This window comes from Python bivittatus, unplaced genomic scaffold (assembly GCF_059951505.1).
Source record: "Python bivittatus isolate LINGU-HERP-01145 unplaced genomic scaffold, Pbiv_v1 ctg000180_np1212, whole genome shotgun sequence".
Lineage (NCBI taxonomy): Eukaryota > Metazoa > Chordata > Lepidosauria > Squamata > Pythonidae > Python > Python bivittatus.
This window is the reverse complement of record NW_028277047.1, coordinates 4,455,056-4,475,459: the sequence shown is the minus strand read 5'-3', so window position 1 is coordinate 4,475,459 and position 20,404 is coordinate 4,455,056. Positions and strand designations below refer to the sequence as shown.

The following is a 20,404-nucleotide window of genomic DNA, read 5'->3' as shown; positions in this document are numbered from 1 at the left end:
CAGCCGAGGGGTGGGGCAGGGGGGTGGCACCATAGTCTGGACTTGCAGACCCGCATCGAACTGGATCACCCCGAGTTGCTTCCGGATGCAACCCGATGGCTCCTCGGACGCGTTGCACAAAGCCGTACCAGCACCAGCTGGGTTGGGATGCTGTGTGCGGTGGGAACCCAGCCCTGCCACTCCTTGCCAATTTTCTTTAAGTCAGCGGAGCTCATCCTGGCTTGCGCAATGGCAGAATTCAGCAGACGCAGGAGGGGATGCACCCTCTTCCTCCTGGAGCTGAATCAGACTCTTGGCCCATCGATTCCAACACTCGAGTGGCCTTCACTGTCTGGATTTGAGGCAGGAGTCCCTCTGAACTTTACAAGGCCCCTCGTGGCATCCCTCGGCACCAGTCTGCCCGCACCTCCTTCCTGTTTCGCGAAGGACCCCACGGATGGTTCCTGTTCTCCAAGCCATTCATCCTGATCTTGGGCGGAGCAGGATGGGGCCCTCTGAGGAAGTCAGCCAGGTTTTCTGCGGTGCTGGGGACCGCTAGCTAGCTTGAAAGGTGAGAGGCATCTGCCTCTTAACACCGGGGTGGGCAATGGATAGGCAAGTTTGGCATTTTGAGAGCTGGCCAAGGGCGCCCTCACAAAATGGCTGCCATGCTGGGTGCCTGCCGTCCCAGAGCTCCCAAGGCAAATTGCCAAGGGGGCTCTCTGCCCCACTTCCTAACATCCCCCTACAAGTGCTCTTGATTCACCCAGCGCAAATTTGCCTTTTTTTCAAAGGCATTCCAAGGAAACCATTAAGCATCATTTACTTATTATTTTCTAAGAATGCTTAGGTACCCCGTGGGGTCATTCTTTTAAAGAAAGAGGAGGCTGGAAGGGGACCGTTACTTTCCTCCTCTTCCTCCTATTTTTAATTAAAAGAACATTTTTGAAAAATAAAGATAAGTGAGGTGTTTGGGCACAGCAATCAAGTTGCCTCCCCCAGGTTTAACTGATAGAATTTCTCTGCGTTTGCACAGGATCCATCCCCTTCAGATATGATTTCCTGGTTCCTCTGATAGTGGTGTGGGATTAGGACCATAACGGAGCTGAAACCGTGCCTTTGCATAAATCTTAAGGCTACGGCTTTGCGAACCTAACTCCTCCTTACAGTATCCTGTCTACGCACTGTACTATTTTTGGCTGCAGAGAGCAGCAAGATGCTCTGTTTTGTTTTTCTTAACCCCAAGGACCTCAAAACGAACCCTTGTTCTGCAATGGCATCAAATGTCATCTAAATCTGGTTTCATCACAAAGATCAGTCGGAGTGAAGGTAAGAAGCCTTCGCTCTGACTTGGCTTTGTGATGACTTCACTCTGACGTGGCTTTATGACCACAAGACTAGTCTGTGGACTAATCCATCAGAGATCTAGTTCTTTTTACGCTACCTTTTCATGCTTTGTTCTTCTCTCCTACTCCATTAGCACCACCATGGCTGGGATAAAAACAGCAAGCGGGGAATACATTGATGACTCCTGGGAGCTCAGTGTCTTCGTGGAGGACCTGGGACCTGAGGCGGACCCCATCAAACTCCGAGTCACCGGAAACCTGCATATAGGAGGCATCATGTTACAGATTGTGGACAAGTTAAGTAAGTCAATCAGTGTATTTTCTTTCCCCAGTATTCAAGAGAGCTGAGATGCCGTTTTTCCAAGAAGCAACGTCTTCAGACCGGGAAGTTTTGCCCCGTCAAAGCTTAGGCATCTGAAAACCGCTGTACTTAAAGAGCCAGTGGCTGAAGCGGACTCAACATCCAGCTCCGCACAAAACTCTCATTGAGTGACTTTTGGGCCAGTCATCCTCTTTTAGCCAAACTCTATATTTAAAAAGCAGTAAAGTAATTTTAGCAAGAGTCTTTTAAAAAGAGGACTGGGAACATTTATGGAAAGAAGGAAAGAAGGAAATAGAGTCTATCGAGACCCATAAGTTAAGTGGAGCCTCCCTGTCCAGTAGCAGTATATCTTTGAGCACCCAATGGCTGGGAAATGGGGACCAGCAAGGAATTTACATTGTACTGGAGGGCTACCTGGAAGCATCTGGAAAGGCACTTTCTCTCTCTGTGTGAATGTGAATATGAGATTGCCTCATGAACACCAGCAGCCTTAAGAGTTTTCAGGGCTCTGGACAAGAATGCCATTGTGAGACCCCATTGAAGATTGATTTTTATAACCTCTAAGCAATTTAACAGTTCTGGTCTCTCTGATTTTATTCTAAGATTTCTCAACCCATGATGTAGCTGTGAAAGCACAGGGATTATAATTAATAAATCTGTAAGTGAAAGAAAGTTAAATTATCTTGTTCATTACCGTCTCCATGATGGAGACTTTATCCTACTTTTATTTTCATCTGCTGTCCTGAGACAAACTAAAAACCTAATGAATGACTGGCATGAAACTCAACAAGTCTTTTCAGATGCAAAACTCTTAAGAAGATCAGTATTTTTTTTCCCATTTTATTTTCAACTGAGATCTTTGCTAATCCAGCTAGTCATTCTGGCGACACGGAAGACCAGGTTGTATAATTTCCCGTTTGGGAAATGATGCATCTCTTCCTGGTTACAGGTAGAAGAACTGAACATAAAATGCATATTAGGGTACATAGTTGGAATATTATACCCTAGTTGTTTTTTTTTTTAATTTACTGAAATAATGCCCCAGTTGGAAGCCCCCTCAGGCGGGGCGCCCTGGGAAATCATCAAATTTGCCTCCTTCCTAAGGCCATCACTGGTACGAAGAAAAGGAAAACAGATGTCTGCATGGGAGAAGGGCCGTGACTCAGCTTGGGGGTTGTGACCAGACCCTTCCTTGTGGGACCCTGGCATTATCCAGATAAGCAATGGAAAACATTGTCCTGAAACCACAGGGGCAGATACTACTGGTTTACACCCCAGAGAATGATAACCAGGCCCGGAAGTCAGCTGTTTCTAGCAGTTCCTTAAATTTTTTGGTCTATTTTAAGTCTTTGAGCACCACCCAGAAAGAGGGGGAAAAGATGGAAAACTCCGTTATTTGCTCCTCTCTCCCAAAGAGAAAAACGTTATTTCTCCTGCATCTTCCTCAGCTAAAAGCCAGGCTGACTGACAGTCTTGGGGGTTGCAGTCCTCGCCTGTCGGGAAGGCACATAGCCGGGGAAAGGTGGTTACAAATCGCTGGGTTTTATTTATTTATTTTATTAAAAGATTTTTTTAAAAGATAAAAACGAATGCAAAGTAATATAAAGGAAGAAAAAGAAAGAAAGAAAGAAATCAAAGAGAAAGCTAAAAGTGCAAGAAAGGGGAAAAAAAGTAAAAGAAAAATAGAAAGACAGAAAATAGTACAAAGAAGTAGCTTCCAATCTTATTTACAGCAGTTATAAGTACCATTAGAAAGAGTCATTTTGTGTGAAATAGGCAGCTATATAAATGTGACAAATAAACAAACAAACAAACAAAATTATAAATTCACCTCTTATTCTATGGTTACAACATAACTCTCTTCACAAATCACTGTGTTTTAAATTGATTTGAGTGCAACACCTCTCTGCTGATTCTGCTAAGAGATCAGCTCTATTAGATTCCTTGGCTTCCTCAGGTGTTTCTATTAGTTTTAAAATGGTCAACTCTAGGAACTTGTCTCTGAGTTTGTCTTTTCCTCTTCCCTCCTCAGCTCTCTTCCCTCTTGAGATGTGTCTCAGCTCAGAAGATAACTATGCTCTGCTTTGTATTTTAAACTGATGTTATCCAAGGGACTTTTCGTTCCTTCCTACCTCACCCATGCCATTTCAGCAGCCTCTTGGGCCAAAGAGCAGGATCAAAATGCTTCCAGTGGTGGGCACCTTTGCTTTTGCAATCAGATGTAGTCTCCCTTTCTGTCTCCTTTCTCCAGAACTTCAGAGGGACTGGTCAGATCACGCCTTGTGGTGGGAGCAGAAGAAACTCTGGCTCCTGAAGACCAGCTGGAGCCTGGATAAATACGGGATTTTGGCTGATGCCAAACTCCACTTTACTCCCCAGCACAAACTGGTGCTCCTTTTCCTGCCAAACCGCTGCAGCGTCCGGGTCAGAGCCAATTTTGCCCAGCCTGTGTTCCGCACTGTAGGTGATATCTGCAGGCTACTTGGTGAGTAGGGAACATGGTCCAAAGCTTTGGGTTTGGCATCAAAAGAATGGCTCGCTGCAGAGATGGGAGTCTCAGCTGTACTTCAATAGGCTACCCTGCTAAATTTGGGGGGAAGCTTAATTTGGTGGCACGGACCCCACGTGGAAAGTCCCGGCTTTGATCCAGGATTGAACTCCGGGAAAAGATCAGCATCCATGGTGCCAGGTTCGCCCACCTCCCTGATCTGGTTCGCCTCCTGTGCCCGTAACATGCTTATCCAATCAGATTGCCTTAGATCAGATCTCAGACGGCACCTGATCAGCTGCAGTGCTGAGATCACTGGTTCCCTCCCCATTGGTCAGGCAGGCATTGGTAGGCAGAGCTTAGCCACTGCAGCCAATCAGCATTTTGGAGGTGTGTCTTGGGCTGCAGTGGACAGGGAGGACTCCCTGGATGGAGTTTTGAGAAGGAGAGACTTGCTTTCTCAGCCACTTTGTCTCTCCAGCTCTTTTTCTCGGAGGACTAAGTAGGCAAACTGGGGCAATTAAGTGATTTCTGGTGTTCCCACAACATGATTAACTGGATGGAGTTAGTTTAACCCTAAGCAAGAGTTAAACTGAACTGTTGGGGGTTAGTTGACAGGTTCAATTGATCTCGTTCTGCTATTGACCCAGTTAAAAGATGATATGGGAACTTTTTTTTTGCCTTAGCACGATGTGTCAAATAAATTACGTATAATTTTTTTAATATTAAGCTGCTATTTGGTTTAAGCCTTGCTTTTTTAACCATGGCTTGTGCCTGAGCCAAGAATCCAGGCTTATTTCTGATTTGTATTGCTCCTTACCTATTCATTCTGCATGCTGGTAGATGAATTGCAAGGGAAACAAACTAGTCATTGGATGAACAAGCCATCATTTTGTAAAACTGACTCTACATCTGTCTAGACTTGTTCAACAAACCGTAGATAAAATTAATCTTGGTAAAAGACATTTTCCTACGTTCCTGAGTCATTCTATACCTGGCCTAGATGGGACGTAGCTTAGAAATTTTACTTTCCACCGTCCTTGTGTAATTCATTCCACAACGGAAGAAAGATAGGATATTACTGCATAAAAATAACCATGTCTCTAGTTCTTGAACAATGCTGATATCTGTCCAAATGGCCCCAGATTACAGTATGATCAAACCCACTCCTTTAGCATCTCCAGAGACTGGGCCACTGGGGGACCAGCTGCAAACACAGAACAGCAGCTATTTTTTAAATTGTGAATAAAATGTTTCTTGTCCAGAAAAGAGGAAGGTTGCAAACTGCTGGTTTTTCCTTCTCTACCCTAGCTATTCTTAACCTGCTCTTCTTCGACAGAGAGCTGGTCTCCTTTCTCAGGGTTTTAGCTACAACCAAGAGTGCCAGAAACATCTAAAAGGGTTAAGATTCTCTGGAAAGTGAGGAGTTCCAGAGTAGAAAATCAAGTATTCCAGGTTCAAGACCACAAGTAAATAATGGAGGAAGGGATTATGAAAGAGCTGGTGCAGCTAAGTGGCAAAAATGCTGGAGAGAGGCCGGTTCTAGTCTTCTCTCAGTCATGGAAGCTCATGGGGTAATTTTGGGCTGGTCGTTCTCTCTCAGACCAGCCTACTTCACAGGATTGTTGTGGTGGGGGGAAAGGGTGGGAGGGCTGTGTACATTGACGTGAGCACCTGTATGAAAGGTGGGGTATAAATCTAGCAAAGGAATAAAAAAAAAAATTATTTGCGGGGGGAAGGAAAATCCAGCCTTCCCCTTCAGATTCCAACCCTACCTATCTCCAGCCATGATTAGCTTGGATCCAGCAACAAACCCAGTTTGGGGAACTAACTCCTGTACCCCTTGCAGCCATCCGCCATCCGGAAGAGCTTTCCTTGCTGCGTGCACCCGAGGAGAAGGACAAACGGAAGGCGAAGGAGAAAGAGGAAACGGCCGTTCAGATCTATGACTTGACCAGTGTCCGGCTGCCAGCAAGTGAGGGCATCGCAACTTTGTGTGTGTCAAGTGTGCACACGTATACATGCATGTAGGCTCAAAGTGTGAACTTCCAGTCTAGGGAGGTTTGTGACATCATTTAACTGCGCCTTCCAAATTTGGGGGGATTTTCTGGAGGAACAGAAATGAGCACTCCTGTTTCTTTTCACTGGCCTAGAAGAGATGGAAGGATTCATAGCAATTGGCATAAGTTCAGAGGAAGAGAAGCAATGATCCAGAGGCTAAGAGCTCGTTGGAGCAAATGAAAGGACTGGGAATTTACTCATGAGGAAAGAAGACGGGGTGGAGGTGGTGGGATGATATTTGCCTTCAAATAATTAAAGGGGTGTCACACAGAAGGAGGTCAAATCTTGTTCTCTATCATCTCAGAGCTGAACACAATAGTCTTCAGTGACAGGAAGATTCCTTGCAATGGGCTTTAAGCTTTTTCCTCATCTTATACCAAATCCTGTGCTAAGCGAGTTGGTTTTAAACCAGGTTTGTTGGAGAAACCCCACTGGGCCTAGTCTGCACATAATGCGAAGCTGCAAACCATTCCCCCATCACACTCTGCCAAACCCCAGCAAAGCACATGGGGGTTTAGCTAAATCTGTGAATGTCATGCGCCTTTGGGTAAACCAAGGATTATCTAGGGCCAGCTGCTGACCTGCCCCACCTGTGACCCTTTCTCCGTCCCCTTGTAATCCCAGGTGCAGAGCAACAGTTCTTCCGGGGCATGCCAGCTCACTTTTCAGACAGTGCTGAAACCGAGGCCTGCTATCGGATGCTCTCGGTCAGCCAGACCAGCTTGACCCCCGAGCAGATTGTGCGAATGCACCGGCCGGGATCCCTTGCTGAAAAGACCAAGATCAACAGCAGGTAAGCAGGGCTTTTTTGGTGGAGCATCTTTGGATGTCAACGCAATCTGTGGGAACCTGATTTGGTTTTCTCGCTAAATTCCACTTTCTTGAATTACGATTCTCATCGCCGCTTGAGGATGATGAAATCCATCCTGCTCTGCATGCTATCTCCCGCACTCCCAATAGATGCAGGATTGCTATTTGCCCTCCCCTGTTGCTGATAATTAAAGCTATATGGCTCTGAATATGGAGGGTCTTTTTTTTTTTTAATGTTCCTTTTTATAAACTTAAAGGGATCTGCTTTATCCCATGCTGGTATTACAGGAAAATGTTTTCAGGGGGGCAGTGAAATTAAATCCAAAATGTTCCACCCCTAAATGCCTCCCAATGTTAGCCAAATCTTTCCCCCTCCCTTTATAGTTTTCTAACAATAGGATCTAAGAGACCCCTGAAACACAGGGAGGGAGGCTGAGAAAAACTCCTCTAATCATTTCAGCACTGGGACTCTCCATGAATTTATACCTAACTCCAATATTATGATTATCTTATACAGCCCTAGCTGGTGCATGGGGCTTTGTAGAACTTTATAAATTGAATAAATAAATCACTTCTCAAAATGCAGATTCCTCACTTAAGGCACTCCCAAGCTAAAATGTGGACACTTGGAGAAAATGGGAGAGGAGCAGTTTCAGCAGAGGGACAATGCAGAATTGGGACCCAACAAGAGACGCATTCGTCAGTCTTAATGGGGCTACTTACATTAGCAAATCTTCATTGCTCCTTCTTTTTCAGGTGGCTGGATTCATCCCGCACTTTGCTGCAGCAAGAAGTAAAAGAACAGGAGTGTTTATGGCTGCGCTTCAAGTACTACAGTTTTTTTGATCTGGAGCCCAAGGTCAGTGTCTTCAGGCACGTCGTAGGTTATTTCCGCCGTGGCTTGAGTAACTTACACCTCAAAAATATATTCCCCCACCTTCACCCATCATCTAAGGCATAATTGTTGTTGTACCAATCAAGGATCAATCAATCACCAATCAAGTCAAGGATCTGACTACTAGTTCTTTGGGGATGTTTTGAAAGCCAGGGTTTCTAGTCCTCATGACCAGGGAGGAAAACATTAAAACATTTCATACGTTTTGTTTTGAAGCACATATTTGGATTTCAGTATCGGGTATAGGGAAATGCCCCCTTGTAGGGCAATTTCAATTTGGTCTGTGTGTGTGTGTGCTTTAATTTTGAAAACATCACTTTCAAAATTTCCCACCCATTTCTAGAGTATTTTCTTCAGTCAAACAAGACTTGATTTTTCATCATCTCCCTCTCTTGGTCGCCAGTGAAGGGTGTCTCAAAAGGAAAAAAAAAATCTTTAGTGGAAGGCATCCTTTCGAAAGGGAACAGAAAGCACATGGTTCAGCTGTGTTGAGTAATATCAATGAATCACCAAGCTCCTTTGCAGAACTGCAAATATTTATTTCCTGCAAATGTTACAGGAGCATTTCCCCCTCATTTATGGGAGATGAAAAAGGAGAATCTTCCCCAGTCACAACAGTGCTATGTTTGGAAAAGCAGACTTTTCCTCTTTTAGGTCTTAACTTCATGATAATCGTATTTTAACCTGTGCATAACTCTTTCCTGGGGTCCAGTATGTTGCCCTGCTCCTTGAGAGAAGTCTCAGCTTCTGAATTTCTGGCATTTGCAATGGAGGTGAAATGCGAACCAGATTTTTGTTACTCAGCCTCCCACCTTCCTTCCTTGCAGTATGACGCTGTCAGGATCAACCAACTGTACGAACAGGCCCGCTGGGCGGTGCTGCTGGAAGACACAGATTGTACCGAGGAAGAGATGATAGTCTTTGCTGCCCTACAAGTAATGCTCCCCCTCCCCCCAAAAATGGCCATGGTGGTTAATGATAATTGTCCAGTGCCTCGGGGTGGGGGAAATTTGCATGGGACCTAAGCATCACACACAAAGCTGACACCAAGCTTGCTCATCTGCTCTATTCCAGTATCGCATCAATCAGCTGTCCTTGAACGCCACCCCTGTGGAGCAGTCTGGTGAATCTGGCCTTGATGACTTAGACAAAGCTCTGGCCAACTTGGAGGTCAAACTGGAAGGGTCATCCCCAGCTCCAAGTGTTTTGGTAAGGACCAAAAAGCTCAGGTCTTCCTGCTCACTGCAAGGTGTGATAAGTTTCTCTCCATCTTGGCATGACCATTTCTCTGGGGGGTTCCCAAGTTACTTAAAAAACACCAAGGATTCGCAACCATTAATGATTAGCATTAAAATAGTATTACAGTAGTATAATCTCTAGTCTGATGTAATGGTACGTGAGAATAACTTTGGGAGACAGGAAGAAGAGCCGCAGACTAGGCAATGGTTAGATAAGTGGCAGCTGAGCCCGCAGAAGGAATGGGGGTGGAGAAAGTGTCTCAGAAGGGACCTCCCTAGTTCTTTGGGAAGCAAAGGCTGGGGAGGGGGGAAGCACTTTCAGACTTGCAAGATTGACGTCAGCCCTTCGAAGTAGTCCAGACCATGAGGACTAACACTACCTTTATTGTAAGGTTACAGTAACAGAATCTTACACATCTGAAAGCAAGGCTGCCTGGGGAATTCTGGGAATTGAAGTCCGCACATCTTAAAGTTGCCAAGGTTGAGAAACACTGCCTTAAGGTAATCTAGAAAGACAATAATCCTTTTTTCTCTGTTCCCCCCTCCCCCTCCCGCTGCTGTAGGACAGTCTCACAGCCATCCCTGAGTTGAAAGATCACCTCCGAATATTCAGGTCAGTCCTTCATAAGAGTGTGGATGCAACATTTTAAAATAGACCTGGACAGGTTTGTTTAATGCCACGCTTGTTTTTCGTAGCAGATCTTTAGCATTAAGCAAAAGCAGAACTTTCCCAAGCTTGTGCCATTCTAAGATGTTAGGCTAATACACCCATCATCCTCACCCAACATAGCTGCAGAAGACTGAAGATGTAGTCCAACACTGAACACTACAGGAGAGAAAGTTAAGATGGAGGAAGAAGATGGTTCTTTCCAACTCTTTGGAAATACCATGGCCATTTTTTAATGAGGACAGGCTGTAGGAATGTGGGGCCTTCAGTTGTGGAGAGAAGATGGGAGGGGGAGACATATCAATGTTCAGGCACATAAAACAGTGCATAGGGAAGATGATGGAGAACTATATTCCACTGCCACAGGAATTAGGATGAGAAATAATGTGTATAAGTTGAAGCTACCTAGATGATAAGATCTGTGCAACAGGGTAATAGACTACCTATAGTGGTTCTGGAGTCTCTATTTCCAGAGGTTATAAGAAAAGCCTGGACAGCCACTTTTTGAGGATGGTTTAATGGTTTTCCTGCACATTGTGGAGTTGGACCAGATGATCCTTGGAGGTGCCTTCAACTCCACAATTCTATGATTCTCCTGCCATTTTGTTCACTCCTCTTTATTCCACCCAGGCCCCGCAAGCTGACCCTGAAAGGTTATAAGCAGTATTGGGTGGTTTTCAAAGAGACTTCCATCTCATATTACAAGAGCCCTGAGGAAGCACTGGGAGAGCCTGTCCAACAGCTCAACCTGAAAGGTGAGTCTATTACCAACCAAGGCAAAGAGGGTGCAACCCAAATGGCTACCCATTTCCCAAAGGCCTTAGTTACAACCCCTGAATTCTTTGGCTAGAAGGATCTGGAGAAGAACCTACTTGTCCTCAGCCAGAGAAGATCATGTTCACTAAGTTGACTATTTCCAAATGAGTGTCTCCAAATGTGTTTCTCACTTCCAGCCAGTGTGCCAAATGGAAGATGGGGCCCATTATCACTTGAAAACTTTGGGCTAGCGAGACCACAGGCCATGTCATTTTCAAAATAGCTTATTATGTCTGAAGTGTTCTAATCTCTCTCTTTCCCCCATCCAGGCTGTGAAGTGGTGCCAGATGTCAACATCTCTGGCCAAAAATTCTGCATCAAGTTGCTGGTCCCTTCCCCTGACGGGATGAGCGAAGTACATCTGAGATGTGCAGACGTGAGTGAGACAAAGCTGGGGGGGGGGGGACGGAAGCCAAGTTTAGAATCACAGAGTGGAAACTTGGATGGATCAAGTCTGACCTTTGTTCCATGTTGGGCCTAAAGTACAGGAGACAACTAAAGCATCTCAGAGCTTCAGGACCTCCAATGGAGGAAAACCCACCACATGCTGAGACAACCCATTCTGCTGCTGGAGAGCTTATATTATAAGGCTGTAGGAATGGTTGAAGCATCTTTCTCTCCCCTCTCTCCTATTCTTAACCAGGAGCAGCAATATGCCTGCTGGATGGCCGGCTGCAGGCTGGCAGCAAAGGGGAAAACCATGGCAGATGCATCCTACCAAGCTGAAAAGGAGAATATTCTCTCCTTCCTGAAGTTACAGAAGACCAATCCGGAAATGTCCCTCAATGCAGAGACGGAGGGTGCCCAATGGCTCGTGTCCCCTCGCTACCAGAAGAAGTTCAAACCTAAGCAGGTATCTTTCGCCCTCACCCTGGTTTGCAGGCTGCCATTTTTATTTCCCACAATACCCTGCATGGAGGCTATTTCAGGATTATGGGAAATGAACAGAGTTGCTGGATCCAACCACTTCTGGTTGCTTGGAATGGTAAATCCAGGTACCGTAGAATTGAAGAGAAATGCAGGGGAGAGTTGAAGTATGACCATTGCCTCCTCCTCCTCCTCCTCCTCATCACTTTATATCCCATCAGTGATACCAGATGCTGGCAGTAGCTACCAGTCATGATGAGAACCAATTCCATATTACAGTGGTAGTATAGTGTAATATAGCGTGCACACATTTCCGTGTAAGTGTGCGCGCGTGTTTCCTTCTTAATTCCAGTGCATTTTTGTATTGTCCTGGAAGCTTCCATACATGTCCTGAGTGCAGGTGGAAAGAGGGACTTGATGCCCCACATCCATTTCCTTCTGATCTCTCTTTGTTTGCAAATGTCCCCAGTTAACTCCACGCATCCTAGAGGCCTATCAGAACGTCTCCCAACTCTCCCTCACTGAAGCCAAGATGAAATTAATCCAAACGTGGCAATCCCTCCCTGATTTTGGCATCTCTTACTTTGTGGTCAGGTAAGAAGCGGCTCCGTTTTTCTACAGCTGTTCCTGAGAACGTGGGTTGGCTTCCTTGAGGAGCGTGAAAGTTTGGGGAAAGGGATGGGAGATACGCAATCAGCAGAGGGAAGTGAGGCTGGTGGTACCTTATCTCAGAAATGGCAAGCCAGGCCAGGTGATAAGAAACCTGGGAAGAAGCATTTCAAATCCATGAACTCGCTAACAAATGAAGGCTGGAAATTCTTCTCATGGTTTCCAAGAGTCTGTATTTACCATCATTCAAGGAACCTTCCTGCAATTTACACACTTCTTGCCTCCTTGATCTTGGTGAGCTGGGTGGGGTTTGATCAGGAGGAGAGTTGAGATGGTTTCCAAATTAGAAAATGGAAAAGAGACCTAGAGGTCCTCAAATCCCATCCTAGGCCCAGGGCAAGAATCCAAATTCAAGAATTCCCAACAGTTGGATGTCCAGCCTCTGAATATACCTTCTCTTAGTTATGTCATAGTTTTATATCTGTATTTCCTAATTTCTCTTTCCAGAGCAGAGTATTCTGTGTCCTGGATTCTGAAATTCTCTATAAGAGTAGTATCACATCCTCTTTCATACACCATCCCACCCCCCACCCCCTGCGAGTCTTCTCTTCTTGGGGCTAAATATATGCAGTTCCCTCAACAGTTTGTTCTTCTGCATTGTTTCATTTTTGCAAACCGCTTTATTATTTTTTCTCCAATAGATAGCAGTAGAGAAATCAACGTCATAATAATTTAGATAAATAGCATATCAACAACCTTGTAACAGCACAGCCATCTTTCTTGGAAGATACATCCCTGGGTGCTATCTGCATGTTTGACGAAGGTTCCCCATCTCTTTCTCCTTATAATTTATTTTATCCTTAAAAATGACCTGGCACAGATGTTTGGGGCTTTGTAGCTTAAGAAAAAAGGAAGCAAGACAAGATTTAGCTTTTGAGCCAGGACGCATCTTTTGATGGGAAGTGGGTTGACCTTAACACGCTCACACACTTGGTGCACAGGTTCAAAGGCAGCAGGAAAGATGAGATCTTGGGGATCGCCAACAACCGCCTGATCCGGATTGACCTTACTGTTGGGGATGTGGTGAAGACTTGGCGGTACAGCAACATGCGCCAATGGAATGTCAACTGGGACATTCGCCAGGTGAGGCCAGGCAAAAAGAGGAGAGGGGCATTCAATGGATTTGAATTCTGTTTGTTCAGTTGCCCCTTCCCAGAAACAGTGGCCAACAGTTGGGGACTACTATAATTCAGCCACATCTGGGGGGGCACAAATTCCTCACCCTTGTATTAGATGGAACCCAAACAGCTGGTCTCTTCTTTCCACATTGATGACTCAAAGAGAACCAACCTTCAGCTTCTCAAGATGCCCACCGCTAACCAGGGTACATGCACTGCAGGTGACCAGCTATTTTAAACCCCAGATTTCCATGTTGCTTTTCGCAGGTGGCCATAGAGTTTGACGAGCACATCAACGTGGCTTTCAGCTGCATCTCTGCTGGCTGCAAGACAGTCCATGAATATATTGGTGGTTACATCTTCCTGTCTACCCGCACAGCTGACCGAAGCCAGACGCTGGATGAAGAGCTCTTCCATAAGCTGACAGGGGGTCACGAAGCCCTCTGATGTTTCTCCTACCAAGACCATTCCCTCCTCCAGGAATCAGCTGATCTCCTTAATGTATTGCCTCTGCACTACTGGTGCGCTAAGGCCCTTACTGGAGTCCAGGCATCCATAAAGATTTGGAGAGCAACTAAGAAAACGATAGAGTGAGGAGGGAACATTCACCAGCCAAGAGAAATGTTTCCCAAAGGACTCGAAGGCTGCATTACCTGTGATTTGTTTTTTAGAGTTTCAGAGCAGGCAATCTGAGTGCTTGCAACCAGGACAGAACAGCAGAGTTAGGGATTTTTCCATTTCAAATGTCTTGCCAGGTGAAGAAGGAAGTGTTCAAACTTTCCTCCTCCATGAAACTCAGGAATTAACCCAATGCAAGTTGGGATACCGGTACCTTTCATTATTTTTGTACTGTTTGCAGGGCGAGGGGGGAGGGGTTGCATTGAGTTGTTTTGTGGTTTTTTTCCTATCTCCTTCAAGGGGCTATAAAGATGATTTTTCATGAAAACGCTTTCTTTCCAATTTTATTCTTCCTCCCACATTTCTCAGAATGGCCTAAACTGGGAGTAGTCCATTTAATTTAACAGCCCAGCTATTCAGAACTCCTAGCTCACTTGGCCAACAGCATGGAATGATGGGAGACATCAGTATGTGACTGGAGATATATTTTCCACTGAGGGAGGGAGAGAAAGATTACGTCTGCTCTAATTACATACAGAGGTTTCTTGTTTAATTTTATGTTCACACACACACGTGTTATAAATTGCTGTCTCTCAGATGAAGTGAAGGAGAGGAAGATGTCCATATCAGGACTGGTCACTCAAGAGGCAGTAGGCCGCCTGGGAAGAGAAAAAGGAGATTGCCAAAATAGGGTGTTGTTTTAAAGGTCCAGAAGAAGACATCATTGAAGGAAATAGGGGCTATAAATGAGGCTCCTCTTAGCGCTTATAACAATCATTCTTGCATCATTGTTTGAATGACAGCTAAGGCACTTCCCACTTAGACTATCAAAGAGTTTCGGTTCGGGCTTGGGTGAGTGAGGGTGTGGGTTAGTGTGAGAAAGCTAGGATGGAGAAAGATTTTTGATTTTGCTTCCTGTTCCGAGTGGCTGAGTGACTCAGAGAACAGTAGATGTGTAGGGATCACAATTTCTGCAGACGTGTAGGGATCACAATTCCCACAGGTTCCCACCAACCTGACCGTTGCAGTTGTGACATATCTGGAAGGTGGCAGATTGGGTAAGTCCAGCTGTTTCCACATGGCTTCTGTTAAACCCCTCCGTAGCCTACGTTGAAACCCACCCAGACTTCAAGCTGATGGTTTCTTCCACATGTATCTTGAATGTTCAGAACCCTGGACTGGGCGTTAAGAGGTAGAAGAAGTTGCAAACTTACGCTGAGGCTGAAGCTGTACTGCTCTGCAGAAGTAGCGGGGAAGCAGCACCCCTTCTGCATTGCCGGGGGTAAGGATGACTCCGTTAGCTGAGCGAAAGAAAGAGATTCCATCTATGGGGAAGCAGAAATCCTATGAGTCAAAGAAAATGCATCATTTCTTCCCCTCTCCCTAGAAGAGGGGTAGACAAGTTGGGATTCCCCTCCCAACATTTGAAGCTGGTTTCTGTCCATCCTAAGATTCCGCCCTGCAGCACCAGGACCTTCTGCGCCGAGAAGCAAGCAATGGGACAGGAAGCCATTTCTGTTCAATGCTTGCTTCTCTATTCGTCTTCTGCTCTACAAGGTTGGTCTTCACTTACCAGCCAGAGCCTTGGGAATATCAATGATTATGGCCACTTCAGAACGGTTTCTCATTCCTGCTAAGAGAAGAAAGAGGCTGTACTGAATGCAGCAATGCTTAATCTCAAGTTAGCACTGTAAATCTCAGGTTGTTTATTCAAATATTTTGGCGGGGGTTCACATATCATGCTATGCCCTAATTCAGTGTCAGCCCTACAAGGTAGACCAGAGTAAGAAACCAACGCCATATAGGTCAGGACTACTTTTATTGTAACAGCTATAGTAACAGGACCTTGCAAGTCTGAATGAGCTACTCCCTCCCTCCCTGATCTTTGGGTGAACTCGGAAGGGTCTTGTCCGAGATGTTTTCTCAAGTTATTTTATTGCCTGGGCTCAAGCCCCGGTTATCTGACCATTGAGTTGGTAGCAGCATTTCCTCCTTTCCTTCAAGGCCATTCCCTGTTCCCTTTACCTTCAGTTTGATTTTAGCTGGGTGTGACTAACCCCTGGTATTTGTAAACCTGGATGTGTGAGTTTTTCCAAACTGTAAACCCAGTCTTTTGCTTGTACCAAGCGTCTTTAAAACAAATCCAAACTCCAGGATGGTCTCCCAATTAAAAGAGCTGCAAACTGTGATTAAAACCAAGTGGGAATGAGAAGTTGTTTGAAACACAAAAGTAGCAGAGGATCCAAATGTTGAAGCTGGTGAAGCCTTCTGGGGAAGGAATCCCACAGCCAACCACAAGACAACCTGCCCCTTGCACTTGAAAGTGGAGTACTCACCGCTTAGGATGGCCCCCTCCCCTGGCAATCCAGGGGCTAAATGGATGTGTGTTCTCCCCATCCGGGACAGGCCATTCTGACGAATTGCTGGCCAGTAGCGCAGAAGTGTGCCGTGAGCCACAGTCTCTGGAAAATCCTGTAGGGTCTGCAGTGGAGTCAGCTCCAGCTCGGGAACCTGGGGGGACAGGAATAACCAATGAGAACTTGCTGAAACGGGATAGCTCCTTTCTTTCTTTTTCTTGTTTAAAAGGGTGGCTTAGAATGCAGATTTGAGACACTTAATAGTTCAGTTTTGACATTTTAAAGCATCCATGCCATTCAGGGACAACTTCAGTTCTCTCTTACAATTCTTTTAAAATATTTCCCTCCCACCAAATGGCAGGAACAGAAATGCAGTCAGGCAGAGAGTTCTTGACCACCCACTGAAAGGAAGGAGTCGGGGCTGCATACAGCCCTGTGTCTGCAAGTCGCCCACCCTTAGTGTAATATATGGGCTACAAAAATCTAGGCTGCCATGTTTCAGACAAGCCCTAGATTTGTTAGGGCTGGAAAGCATTAGAATTGGCTGGATATCCCTGCTACCTCTAGGGTAATCATTTTTGCAACTCCAGCCCTAGCTTCTGCTGTTTATTTATTTATTACTCACCTACTTATTTATTCAGCTTGTAAGTTCCTCCAGTCACCACTGACTGAGCGGCTTAGAGGCCACAAGTAAGGTTAAAATGTGTGTAGCATCATTGTAAATCAATGAACAACAACACACAGACAGAATCATCACGATAAAAAAAAAAAAATCCAACAGTTGAAGAACTGAAGTATTGGGCACATTCAAATATGGAGTTCTTAATGCTCTCTGAACTTAGTTGTTTGCTTGCAGATATTTTATTACCCAACTAGGTAAGATTATCAGTGTGGGTGAGTGTGGGGTTTGCTGCCCGTTTATATAGGGTAGTTTGCCCTGCCAGTTTTGGTGGGGTGTGGTTTCCCCCTCAGTGGTTCCTTGATTAGAGTACTGTTTTCTGCTTGAATGTTTGTCTGGTGTTAATCCCTGCTTATCTGAATATTGGCTGCTGGAGGAGATGCGTTCTAGTCTTTCTGATTCCTTCCTAGGTTTTTCAAATATACATTTTTTTTCAGCAAAGCTATCAACTCAGATGGGTAAGATTTTCGCCTTCCCATCCATCTAGGACTGTGAGTTCTAGGCCTCCCTTAGGCATGAAAGCCAGCTGGGTGACTTTGGGCCAGTCCCTCTCTCTCAGCCCAACCCACCTCACAGGGTTGTTGTTATGGAGAAAATAGGAGGAGGAGGAAGTATTAGGTATGTTCACTACCTTGACCAAATATATCTATAATAAAAAAAGCAGCATAAAAACCTAATAAAAATAAGTTAAACGCGCATACTGCTGAAGACAGAAGAGCAGGGAGCAGGCAGCTTTGTTCTGGATTTCTGAAAGCTAAAATTTGCCAGTGCCCCACATGTCTGTGGTTAATGCTATATTATTCATTTTTCCTGTGGAAATGTATACGGGCCCCTAGGAAGACATTGATTGTCTGCTCTTAAGATAAAAGTTCCCCACAACAGCCACACTTCCAAGTCTGTGTCTTCCTTCCTCACCTGAATTCTCTCTGAACTCCCTACCTGTAGTGAGTGCCCTTGATTAGCACGGATCTGGAGGTGTCCACTGGATGGATGTCGCCCCAGAGCAAAGCGCTGTTTTTCATTTGTCTCCACGACCCGTTGCACGTCCTCCTCGGACCAGGCCTTAAATTGGGGCAATCGAAGAATCTCCACCACATCAACAAAGCCATCTAAGATTCAGGAAGAAAGGAACAAAGGTCAGGTTCAAGCCTTGGGCTAAGCCACACCTGGCTTAAGCCACAGTTGGCTGGGTTTGTCCAGCACATTAAACCAGAATCCTGGGTGTACAAATTATAATGCCTAGATCTGCACACCCTAAACACCAAATGAAATGAGCCATGTTACAACTCAGCATGAATCATGAAGCCACCTTTCCTTCTTACTTGGAAAAATGCAGCGAAACCCTTGACCTAGGTGGTAGAAATAACAATTACGGAAACACTTTAATGCAGGGGGAAGCCAAATTTTGGAGGAACTTGAGAAACTCAAAGTAAATCCATTAAAAACAAATCAAAACGAGAAACTCAAATCCATAAAAAAAAAAAAAAAAGGAAAATATTTCCCTTGCAATTTGAACAGATTGGACTGATTTCCTTGGCGGGGTCTCTTTTTCAAAGTTCGTCTGCTTTCTGCTAAAGATATATAAAAGCTGTGTTTGCCTTTGTGAATGTGGGCACAGAGTGGACCCTTCCTTCAGCCTGGTTTTATTTATAACTTTCTGCCACTCCCAGCCAAGCTGGTTCACAGTAAAAATAGCACCGCTTCAGAGCTGTCCGCCTGACATTTTGCTAGGCTCCCGTGGCTGTAAGCATCTTACACCACGCAGGAAAAAGTAGGCGATCTTTTATGTGCTGGGCAGTGACAGGGAAAGGGTAGGGAACTACTTACCAGTGGCCATGTGTAGGCCCAGCTTCTCTGCCCCGTGGCGCAAGGCGTATGAGAGAGCTTTGGACAGGCGAACGTCTGGATCCTGGAACCAAAGTTTGGAGGGAAATTCAGAATGGTGAGAAGGAACAGAAAGCAGTAAAAGGCCCTGGAGAAGGGGATGAAGGAGGAGAAGAGGACCTGATCCGCAAGACGCTTTGCAGAAACTAAAGCAGTACAGAAGTGAGGCGCCCCATGTTTCCTTGGCTCTGCTCCCCTGGATGTTCTCATTTCCCCTTGCTTCACGGAGTGTCAACCCTTCGAGGTAGTCCAGACAAGAGGCACAAACCATGAGTACTAACATTACCTTTACTGTAAGGTTACAGTAACAGAAATGTGCAAGTCTGAAAGCCCTTCTCCCCTCCCTTACTTTTACTTTCCAGAAAACTAGGGAGGGTCCCTTCAGAGATGCTTGCCGGGCCCCTTTTCCTTCTGTGGGCTGAGATACCTTTTCCATGACGGTTCTCTAGGCTGCAGCTCTCCCTCCTGTCTCCCAAGGTCATTCCCACAGACCATTACACGGAGCTTCAGATAAATCACAGCCTTCCTGTACAAGTGTTTGTTAGTTTTATATCCCGTCTTTCATTCAGGAGTTTAAGGGGGCATACATGGCGCTTCCACCTCCCATTTTTCCTTGCCATAACCACCCTGAGAGGTAGGGCTGAGAGAGATGAACTGGTCGAACGTCACCCAGGGAATTTCAATGGCTATGGATGGATTGCAACTTGGGTCTCCCTCCTGCCTATCTAAACCTTAACTGCTACACTATCCTGGCTGTCTTATTTGATGCAGGAAAGGATGGAAGCACACCCTCCAGGTTCTCTCCTGCATACACACACACAAAAAAAGCACCCCCAAAGAATTCACACACACACACACACATCATTTCTTGCAGCCAAAAAGTTCCTTTGGGCAGATTCTCAGATTCCTAAGAGGAAGGAAAGGGAGGAAGAAGGGGAAAAAAAGAAGGAAAAAGCACCCTGGGGCACTTGAGGAAGGTATGAATTGCTGCCCTGGCTCATCTAGCACAGCTTATGATGCATGAGATGAAAAGGTTTGCGTCCAAACTCGTGCCATAGTAAATCCGTGCTGCAAAAGGAGGAATTTCACCCAAAGTTTCAGGGAAGTGGAAAAAGCTAGACAGGAAAGAACGCTCCCTGCTGAGCTACATTTAAAATTACTGGAGGTATCAACTTGCAAGCAGTCCAATTTGTGGCACAAAGTTAGATCTACCATGGAGATCTTATACGAGGAATAAAGGAGACCAGACTGGGGGGCTCTAACCTGATCTCTGGTCCTTCTCCGGCTTCCCTGTTTTCTGCCTCTTCTTGCAGAGTTTTGCAAAGCTCCCTCACCGCTGGATCTTTCTGTGGCCATAGGAATTATGACTGCAAAATCCCACTTGGTAGAAACTGCAATTATTATTTTCTTTTCTCCCTGACGATCAGTTGTTAATTTCTCCTTCAGACCATGTAGCTTGTGTCTTCATCTTTGTCTCACCCGCTGGGAGGGGAGGGGGACCTCTTTTGGTGCAAAGAGTCTTCCCTTTCTGAAACATCTCCAAAGCGTGGCAAGTGAAAACCTGGACGTTCTGGAAGTCAGCTGACCTGC

The 20,404-nt window shown here is 45.5% G+C and overlaps 2 protein-coding genes across 3 annotated transcripts; one reads left to right on the top strand and one right to left on the bottom strand.

Annotated features, from left to right (window-relative positions):
• Window positions 1-1,445: 1,445 nt before the first annotated feature.
• Window positions 1,446-20,332, bottom strand: TRPT1 (tRNA phosphotransferase 1). Of its 2 annotated transcripts, XM_088137362.1 has the most exons (8): window positions 20,078-20,332; window positions 18,758-18,839; window positions 17,870-18,039; window positions 16,231-16,405; window positions 15,468-15,524; window positions 15,109-15,219; window positions 7,730-7,787; window positions 1,446-1,583 (listed from the first exon to the last, which is right to left on the bottom strand). In XM_088137362.1, the coding sequence occupies exons 1-7, from the start codon at window positions 20,168-20,170 to the stop codon at window positions 7,759-7,761; spliced, it is 717 nt and encodes a 238-aa protein (XP_087993488.1). In that variant the 5' UTR covers window positions 20,171-20,332; the 3' UTR covers window positions 1,446-1,583; window positions 7,730-7,758. The 2 variants fall into 2 exon arrangements, with proteins under 2 accessions (XP_087993488.1, XP_007435130.2); XM_007435068.4 differs by lacking the exons at window positions 1,446-1,583; window positions 7,730-7,787 and adding an exon at window positions 14,418-14,553 and having other exon boundaries at window positions 20,078-20,329.
• FERMT3 (FERM domain containing kindlin 3) lies at window positions 1,467-14,202 on the top strand. The gene is made up of 14 exons (XM_007435069.4): window positions 1,467-1,626; window positions 3,899-4,132; window positions 5,985-6,110; window positions 6,821-6,989; window positions 7,763-7,865; window positions 8,729-8,836; window positions 8,976-9,110; window positions 9,703-9,752; window positions 10,437-10,561; window positions 10,892-10,998; window positions 11,266-11,475; window positions 11,959-12,083; window positions 13,100-13,241; window positions 13,544-14,202. Exons 1-14 carry the CDS (start codon window positions 1,467-1,469, stop codon window positions 13,721-13,723), a joined length of 1,974 nt encoding a protein of 657 aa, XP_007435131.1. The 3' UTR covers window positions 13,724-14,202.
• Window positions 20,333-20,404: the final 72 nt, after the last annotated feature.